This window comes from Triplophysa rosa, linkage group LG1, assembly GCF_024868665.1.
Source record: "Triplophysa rosa linkage group LG1, Trosa_1v2, whole genome shotgun sequence".
NCBI classification, from domain to species: domain Eukaryota; kingdom Metazoa; phylum Chordata; class Actinopteri; order Cypriniformes; family Nemacheilidae; genus Triplophysa; species Triplophysa rosa.
This window is the reverse complement of record NC_079890.1, coordinates 38,104,238-38,114,642: the sequence shown is the minus strand read 5'-3', so window position 1 is coordinate 38,114,642 and position 10,405 is coordinate 38,104,238. Positions and strand designations below refer to the sequence as shown.

Here is a 10,405-nt window from a genome sequence, read left to right as displayed (position 1 = left end):
TGGAGCGCTTGAATGCGGCATCTAGTTATTTATATCTACGTTGGACACAGGACCTGAACACCAGGAAAAGTGAACAATAGCACTTATATGTGATAAAATATCTATCGTTTTGTTATCGAGTCTTCCATTTAATACTTCACTGCAGTGTTTGATCTTTTCACTGTTAAAATCTCTAATATACAGAGAGAAGAAGTGCAAGTAAAACAGGATTTTATTCTGGACACCTGTCTGAAAACAAACATTAATTTATGGTTATTCTGTTCGCACCCAACTATTAGGAGTCAGCTGTGCTGTTTTATCACTCATTGAACAAGCCAGATGTATGTGAACATTCCACCAAACTGAGAAAAAAAACATGAGTTTTATAGTTGGGATTTACCCTGGGCTCGACAAAATGACGCAGCAGCCCCTTAATCTGTACTGTTTCTTTAAGATCAACCAGTTTCTCCCCACTAATAAACCACAGCTGTCTTGATAGCACGAAGTGAAGCTGGAACGTATTAAAGCACCTCGGATGTAATGTATGAGAATGACACCCACCGGCTACAGAACAGGAGGTGTTGGGCTTGTCGGCAGGGCTGGATCTCTTGGCAGCTGTTTGCATTCCTTGATGCTGAGATATTCCCTCAACTCGTTTTTTAAGTGTGCCATTGGAAGTTTTACATTCGTCCATGCCGTCACTGGACAATTTAATTGTCAAACGATGAAAAGTTTTTGTGTTGCATATATTACACTTACTGTATACTCTCTCTCTGTCTCTCTCTCTCTCTCTCTCTCTCTCTCTCTCACGCACACACACACTTTTGTTTAGTAGGGACTTTCCATTGACCTCTATTGTTTTAATACTGAGCTAATGACATCGGTTCCCTTTATCCTAAATCTTCTGCTCACAAAATCATGTTCTATATGATCTGATGTCATGTGATAAATGCTGCATGTTTGTAAATAGCCTATATGTTTTTAAAAAGTCCTCCCTCTTCATTCTGAGTAAGCATAACTTTTGATACAGTTTGTTGTTTTGTTGGCAAACAGATTTGCATTAACTTCTGCAATGGCTAATTTCAGCCAAGCATGACCGCAGCTGCGTTTGGCAACAAGCAAATAATTCAGGTTCATATTTTCCCTCAGTGTTTCAGCCCTTCTTGCCTTTTCTCTCATGACTGCTCTCCTGCTCTCTCTCTCTAGCTCTGAACCAAGCTTTCATTTTGTCAGTTATATCTCTGCCTTCCTCTTTTTCTCTCTTGGAACCAAAATGATCTTCTATGGCATCGAAGGAACTTTTGAAAATACACCTTTTTTTAAGAGTGAAGTTTAAAGGGATAGTTCACCCGAAAATAAAAATCCTGTAATCATTCATTTACCCTCATGCCGTTGTAAACCTCTTACTTCTGAGGAACACAAAACAAGATATTTTGCGAAACATCTCAGTTGTTTTGTGTTGATACAACAGAAGTCAATAGGGTTCAGTGCTGTTTGGTGATCAACATTCTTCAAAATATCTTCTTTTGTGTTCTGCAGACGAAAGTCATACAAGTTTGACATGAGGGTAAGTAAATTATGAAAGCAGTTTTATTTTAAGGTGAATAGTCTCTTTGAAAGCTACTTCAGAATGGTTGAGGAGCTAAATCAGGCCCGGTTCCTGCCAGGTGCAGAAGGGTGGGCTAGCAGATATCCTGGGTGGGAATATACCCCAACCGCACATAGTCGCAGATAAAATTAAGAGGCCATTTCAAAAGTATTTTCATTTTTTCTGATAAGAACATGTTTTGGTAAAATAATCATTTTTCTTTATTCTGTGAACTTCTGACAACATTTCTTGTTGTTTTTATTTGCATTTATTGGCAGAAAACCAACTGGAGAAAACAGGTCAAAACAACAGAAAAGATGATCCGCGTTTTTAAAACTTAAACATTGCAAGTTCATTTTTAGTTTTAAACAAAACAAAACTAATGTTTGTACATGTATTAGAAAAAGTAAAAAAAAAACTTTTATGAAATATAGTTTTATGTAGTATTTATTTCGTATAGTAATTGTGTGCGTTTGATCTTATTGATGTTTTACACACTAATAAAGAGGTTATGTAAACTGGACATAAATAAAAGCCTATAAAGAAATGGATGGAGGGAGACAGATTCATTTCTGAAGCGGGATGGAGCTTTTAGTCATTAGCCTACTGTAGCATGCGTCTCTGTTACAAACTAAAGCCGCTCTGTGAGTGAAGAGTGACGTTGCTTTCAGCCAATAGAAATTCCTGCAATTCTCGGCGTTATTTTCTTATTCTCATTGGGTGGGCGAGACAGACGTTTAGTTGGGCTCAGCCCATCCCTGCCCATGCCTAGAGCATATGTGAAACACTGCTGAATATATTGAAATATATTTTCAAAACGTATTTTCAAAATACATATAACCTAAACCTTACAAACTGATGTTAATGTTGCATTTCTAAATATGTTTATGTGTGAAAATGCCTCAAGTCATCTATCAAATATTAAATTAAGTGATTTTTTTGCAATGTGTGGTTTCAACTAAGAATAACAAACCTCCATATGGTCATCTAAATCTTAAAATAAAAATATTACAATATTAGAACTTTAATTTAGTGAAAATATTTTCATTTGATCAAAACAGCAGCTGGTCTGTATTTCTGCACTGCAGTCAAACTAACAGCAGCAATTTTAATCGTTGTTTGCCATATATGGGTCTTTCTGCTAATTGGCTATTAAATATTGCCATATATGGGCATATTGATGTGTGACGTTCTGATTAGCTTTTCCCGCTCATCAGTCCTGAGGTAAAATTATTACAAGCCTACACTAAACTGAAACTGAATCGTTTTAAGATGTTTGCTCTCATTTCTTGCAAGATCGTGTGAAACTGCAACATATAGCATTGTAAAAACAGAGAATATTTGCTTTATTTTGAAGATTGTTTTGATAAAAACAATGATATCTTTCATGGAGTGTGTCCAGGAATCACAAGGTGGCTGGCCGGTCTAACGTTATATTGGTATGTAGCTGCTTTAATTCCTATCTCTTGTAAACATTTATGTACCTTACAACATTAATGTAAAAATGTCCATTCTATAAATTACCTTATAGTGACTCTGTGTTACGTCAGTTTGCTATAAAGGAATTACTGGCGACAGAACCAAATCAATTATTCTGCTAATGCCACAGTTACCACACCTCAAGACAGCGTTCAGTCAGATGTTACTTCAAGATGTTTGTTGACCGCATTACAGTTCCATGTCACCACATTGCATAGTCCTACTCACAAAAGCATTTAAGGACAAAAACCTGACAAACGTCTTGAAATATAACATGTCTTGTAGTGTGCATGGTAACGGTGATGTGAGCCCATAACCACAGGCCTGTAATGAATTATTCCTTTCTTAAATTTCTATTACAGGGAATAATTGTCTGCACTGTAGTTACAAAGTCAATTAATTTACAAAGTCAGTACCACTTTAGTAACCATGGGGATTAATCCAAATGTTTTTATCTTCTTTCCTATGTTATTTTGCAGACACATAAGAAGGCAACTGTTGGACAGTTGGGCCCGACCATGAATTCTGAGGCAACACTGAAGTTCCAAAATAAGAAAAGGGAGACATACTGTAAGCTTGTTCCACATTCACATTTAAAGGGACAGTTCACCCCAAAATGAAATTCTTTCATCATTTACTCACCCTCTTGTCATTTCAAACCTGTATGACTTTCTTCCGCAGAACACAAAAGAAGATATTTTGAAGAAAGTCGATAACCGAACAGCACTGGACCCCATTCACTTCTATTGTATGGACACAAAACCAATACAAGTGAATGGGGTCCAGCTAACAACATTTTTCAAAATATCTTCTTTTGTGTTCTGCAGAAGAAAGAAGGTCATGCAGGTTTGAAATGACAAGAGGGTGAATAAATGATGACAGAATTTTTATTTTTAGGTGAACTATCATTTTAAGGCCAAATGAAACTCCTAATTTGCAGATTTTGGAAAAATTCTTAAAAATAATGACCGTGTCAGGTAATTTTAGGACTCATAAATATTTATTCTATTAGTATTTCACAAGTGCTTTTAGTGCTAAAATCAGTTACATGTGAGGCTGACCATTTTCATGAATATATACTTGTTTAATTTTAAAATCTGCATTCACTAAAATATGGTGGATTATTTTCAACCCAGCATTGGGTTAAAAAGGGACGAACCCAACCACTGGGTTAAATTAACCCAGCAAATGGTTTATATTTGACCCTACAATGGGTTAAAACAACCCAGCATTCTGGCTTGAAATAACCCAGCATAGGTTGAAAATAACCCTATAATGAGGTTAACCCTGCCCGTTCTCTCGGCAGCTTTGTGGATAGGTTTTAAGAGAAAACACTTAACTAAAAACTTTTACTGCTATTTAGGAGAACTCCTGGTGCTGAGATAAAATGTTTTGTGAATATGTCCCAAAGTCTGTTATTTGTTGTTGGCTTGATTAATGTTGTTTATATAAAGGCAATGTGCATTAAATGTTATACACTCTGTACTTTATTGTTTTTGCATCACATAATCTGGAAGATGCAATTTTTTAATGTTATCGAGGGAGTGCATGATTTAACGAGGGAGTGTCAGATTATAAATGTATGTAAAATGAAATGTTAGGAGTGTTTTTTAATAAAGTGGCTCAGTCTTAGGGCCTCTGCTCTTCGCATTATACATGCTTCCTCTAGGAGATATAATAAAGCGACACGGAGTTAGCTTTCACTGTTATGCTGATGATACTCAACTTTATATTTCCTCGAAGCCTCATGAAACACAGCAGTTCCATCGAATAATGGAATGCATAGTCGATATAAAAAACTGGATGAGTAACAACTTTTTATTACTGAACTCGGACAAAACGGAAGTGTTACTTATTGGACCGAAAACTGCTATAAGTAACAACCAAGAATACTGTTTAACTATTGACGGATGTTCCATAAAACCCTCGTCGTCAGCAAAGAATCTTGGCGTTCTATTCGATAGTAATCTGTCATTTGAGAGCCACGTCGCCAACACCTGTAAAATTGCGTTTTTCCATTTTAAGAATATATCTAAACTACGTCATATGCTGTCAATCTCAGATGCAGAGAAGTTAATTCATGCATTCATGACATCAAGACTAGATTACTGTAATGCACTGTTAGGTGGTTGCCCTGCAGGCTTATTACAAAAACTCCAATTGGTCCAAAACGCGGCAGCTCGAGTTCTTACACGTACAAAAAAGTATGAACATATTAGCCCGGTTCTGTCAACCTTGCACTGGTTACCTATAAAGCATCGCGTTAACTTTAAAATCTTGCTTATTACCTATAAAGCCTTACATGGTTTAGCTCCTCAGTACTTGAATGAACTCCTTTTGTATTACAGTCCTTCACGTGCATTACGCTCTCAGGCGTCCTGTCAGTTGGTAATACCTAGAATTTCAAAATCAAGTGCAGGTGGTAGATCCTTTTCCTATCTAGCGCCTAAACTTTGGAATAGTCTTCCCTGCACTGTCCGGGAGGCAGACACACTCTGTCAGTTTAAATCTAGACTAAAGACGCATCTTTTTAATCTTGCATACACTACTCTTCCATAATATAAATCTTCTGAGGGTTTAGGCTGCATTAGTTAGATCAACCGGAACCAAAAACACAACTGATGTACTTGTTGCATCAAAGAGTACAGAACAGTACTCTACTCTCAGCCAGTCTTGTCTCATTGTTCCAAGGTTACCACAGCGAGCAGGATGCAGTTCATGGCCTGACCTGATGGTAGAGCGGAGAATGGGAAGTGGGGACCTGACAAGAGCTGAGATGATAGAGCTGGATAAAGAAGGACGCGGTCTCTTGACATGTCTTCACCACAAAATTTCAAATGCTATTAGATTATTAATGATAATCTTAAACTATAATTTATTTTATTATTAAGTTTATTTATTTTATTTAGCCTTGTTGTGCAAGCTCTCTGGAGCTTGTGCAGAGGCAGCAGCTTTTGCCAGAGGGGAACTGGAATCCCCTGGTTGGGCCTGGGTTCTCCTGAGGTTTTTTTTCTCGATTAGAGTTTTGGGTTCCTCGCCACCGTTTGCATACTGTTTTTGCACTATCTGCCTGACCGGGGGGGCTGCTTTAGAATTTTAAAGTTTTACTTAATTAATATTGCATATAGGAATTTATAGTCTGTTATATTTGACCTGTGCTTCTCTCTCCTTTATCCTAAATGTGTGCTCTCACTGAGCGTGTGTGTGTGTGTGTGTGTGTGTGTGTGTGTGTGTGTGTGTGCGTACTTGTCTGTGTACGTACGTGTGCTGTACATGAGACATATTGACTATAAGCAAAATAATTAAAGTTGTACCTGCAGAAACAAGAAAAGGTTGAAAACACAGAAGACAGACATACCCACATACAAAACACTCCACACACACAATATGCACACGTACTAACACACATAGACATAGAGACACGTGCGTGCGCATCCGTGTGTGTGTGTGTGTGTGTGTGTCTCTATGTCTATGTGTGTTAGTACGTGTGCATATTGTGTGTGTGGAGTGTTTTGTATGTGGGTATGTCTGTCTTCTGTGTTTTCAACCTTTTCTTGTTTCTGCAGGTACAACTTTAATTATTTTGCTTATAGTCAATATGTCTCATGTACAGCTGCTTTGTAACAATGAAAATTGTAAAAGCGCTATATAAATAAAGTTGAGTTGAGAGTTGAGTTGAGTAAAGTGGAAATAAATGTGTATATAATGTTTCTTTGTGAAATATACTAAAGGAGCATTAATTGAATATATGTTTCAAATAGATTTAAATATACCAGGAAACTAATATGTTATAAAATATTAAAGATTAATTTATGGACATTGCAAAATAATATATTTACATAGATGTGCATGTAAACTTATTTACATATAAAGGAAATACATAGATGTAAATATATCAATTACACATATATTTACACATTTAATATATGTGAAAAATATAAGAAAGTGGCCAAAATCGAATATTTAAATATATTTTTAACATATATTGCAAAATAGATTTACATATACATATAAAATATATTTTTTTCTATTTCATTTTTTTTAACATTTAAATATACAAAATATATTTATTATTAATATATTTCAACCTAACTTCTGTATGGGCTGAGCTGACCAGCCAAACCTTGACCCCCTGATTATTACAAATACACACAAAAAAATGTTTCTTCCATTACAATAATACTAGTTTCCTCTTTGGCTGACATCACTTAGGTCACTTTTTTTGTATTGTACAAAATGGTATTTTGTATTGTTTTTTTCCCAGCAGGGGGAGCATTTTTAGTTCTGATTGGTGATTATATTTAATGAATCTTTTGAGACTGATAAAACCTATTCTGTCATTCATTTGTAAATAATCTTTATTGTACTTTATATTAGCATTGCTTTTAAGGCAGTAGTGTGTGGAGCGGATTTGCGGGCGATTAGTGGTTTAAGAAGATAATTGGTTACATCCAGCTAACTCAAGGTGACTGCACCAGGATAAGCAAAAGCTCACTGTATGATGGCTCATTTTAGTTTAGTTACAACACCGTCTTTTCTCACATCCTGTTTTCATCCATTATAAATACATCCACAGAGATTCGTAAATCCGAATATGTGTGTTTGTGCCGCCAGGTGGAGCTGTTGCACTGATAACAACGGCCGCTGTGTGTAGCAGGAAGAGACTCGAGCGATCAGAAGTGTGTTTGTAAGATTCGATTCACTTCAACGAATCGGCTCGGGGTTCGATTCAACGAGCCAGTTGAAACAAACGACCGTTTCGTTCCCAGATATCCGTTCGCGGCGTTTTACTTTTTTTGTCCAAAAGTGAAATTTAAATATTAATTTTTTTTATGGATACTGAATCGGAACTAAATCTGATAGCAAATGACTAAAATACTGTAGAATACTTAAGCTACTATAGTAACTGTCCTAGATTGAATCTTAACCGTAAATATTAAAGTGTACAGCTAATCAATTCACTATACTAAATAATACACAGCATACCACGGCTACCACAATATTACCATAGTAAATACGGAAGTATACTACAGTATTTTTCATGTGGGGTGTCCAGCATACTAAAATCTGGGTGAACTGATCGCACAGAGATTTGAAGTTAAATTATAATTCGTGTAACACTTTTTACGTCATTCTTTTATTTGTGCTGTTTGGTTTAACTTGACAATAATTCTCAAACATGCTGGTAAGAATAAATTCTTATGATGAGGTTTCAAACTTTTGCTTGTTGACAGGCCCTTAGCTGAGCCGTCTCGGTTCGAACGCATCGTTCAAAGTAACCGGCTCAAGGGAACGATTCATTCGCGAATCGAACATCGCGGATCATAAGAGGTGCGGCGCTTCAACTTCACACATAGGTAGCGTGAAAACAGCACCAGTCACCATCTGACACCTGCAGAAGGCTTTCCAGCGACAGATCTGCGCGTTTTCTTTTCTTTATCCAGTGGATTGGTTTACTTCCAGCGCGCGCCGGGGTCATACAGAAGAAGATTTGACTTTTGCGCTCAGATTGTTTGCTTTCCGTCTGTCAGCATGGCTTCAACAACCTGCACCAGGTTCACCGACGAATATCAGCTGTATGAAGAACTCGGAAAGTAAGTGTCATTCGCAAACGCACACTTTAACAACAGCGCGTTTCGTGCGTCAGTTCTGTTGAAGTGCGCTTTTATCTCACCTGTTGTGAAGTACCTGCGGTCGGTCGGCGTCTTTCATGTTTTACAGCGACGCTGAAACATTGTAACAAACCGCTGTTTATTTCGTTTCTTTTCTGCGGTTTTTTCCTGCGGAAATGATGGGATTCCCCCAGTTCAACCCTGTTGTTTATTTTCAGAATAGTTTTGTGGCGTGTCTCGAGGCATTCTGTTTCAGCGTTAGTAGCGATCAGAGCAATTGACAACATTCTGGTTTTGTTTTCGGAAAGTTTCCCCTGCTAAAAAACGATGCAAACTCTAATGGGTTCCATTGTGTCGCGATGAACAGTCATCTTTTTACCATTAAAACCATTACAAAATTCCTATGTGAACCGCATCACCAGCAGAGACCCACAGATAGTTTCCATTAAAAACCAATTCCCATTATAACTATTAAATCCTTTAGAATTTCTGTGATGGTTTCTCTTGTTTTGTTTCTTCAGCAGGGAAAAATTCATATTTTCAGAAGTGCATTATTTAAAATGCTGCTTTCTTGCAAACGCATGCAAAAAAAACAACAACAACAGCTGATGCTCAAATCTTTCAATCTAATTTCCAGGGGAGCTTTTTCTGTGGTGAGAAGATGTATGAAAATCTCCAGCGGTCAGGAATACGCGGCCAAAATCATCAACACCAAGAAACTGTCTGCCAGGGGTGAGCTCACAGTATTCAATACACCACATGCCGAAAATAACCTGCCAAAAGATTGCGTTTACCTCATTGCTGTTTCGACTCGAATGTGTTTTTAATGGTCATCGTGTCCCATGAGCATGTCGGTTTTCATTTCATTATGCACGGTTACAACATTCTTTGCATTGCTTTGGGTCACACCCACAAAACCACAGCTTGTAGCCTACTTTCCCACTACAACTGTACTCTGTCATGTAAGGTAAATATTACTTCCGTTCATTCTAAAGTCCCTATCCATTATGAGAAGCCTTTGAAATGAAATCCCGATCATATTCTTTTAAGGATTTTTTTGCAAATATTACACAGCGCATGTAACCGCAGACTCTAGTTTTAGCCGGATTATAGAGAAGGCGGCATGTTAAGACAGTTCCACAATTTAACAATGTCCATTACTCAGCTCCTGGTCCTTCACGGGTCGATCTTACAGGAGCGTAACAGTCTGGTGGTGTTTTGGGAGCCGCATGTTCATTTCTGGCTGAGCTTTCACAAACAGCTGTTTTCTGAGTGTGAGCGTGGGTTGGATCTGGTGTGTCTGCATTGACTAGTACTGAGTCTTTGAGAGAGACAGTGAGAGAGCGAGAGCGAGAGAGACCTGGCTATTGTGAGAGGCAATGAGGACCATAGATGTATACACATAGATGCCTCATTTGTGTCTGTTTCTTTGGATGTGCTTGTGCTTGTTTGCCATATTGGAACGGTGGAACCCAGTGACAAACATAAAGGGTGACTCATAACAGTGATTTATGTAAAGAAAATCACCAAATCACCAACACACACCATGTGTGTGTTTATACATGTCTGTCTGCATTCATGTGTGTATTGAGCGTGTCGGATGGCGAGGGAGCCCGAGAGAAGGTCACGTCTGAATAGGGATTCCCTCTCTGCTCTCTTCACACTCTGAGGTGTTAAAGGATTGTGAATCTCTCACCGCAGGGAGTTATCCAAAGCGCACGGTTGGGTTGGTTTGCTTTGATCAATC

The 10,405-nt window shown here is 37.7% G+C and overlaps 1 protein-coding gene across 1 annotated transcript in view; it reads left to right on the top strand.

The window, feature by feature from the left end:
- The first annotated feature begins 8,369 nt into the window (after positions 1–8,369).
- Positions 8,370–10,405, top strand: part of camk2d1 (calcium/calmodulin-dependent protein kinase (CaM kinase) II delta 1) — a 46,621-nt gene continuing 44,585 nt past the window's right edge. The window contains exons 1-2 of the mRNA XM_057329886.1: positions 8,370–8,640; positions 9,296–9,390. Coding sequence (XP_057185869.1) covers positions 8,579–8,640; positions 9,296–9,390 — 157 coding nt within the window. The 5' untranslated portion in view covers positions 8,370–8,578. The remainder of the gene's footprint in view (positions 8,641–9,295; positions 9,391–10,405) is intronic.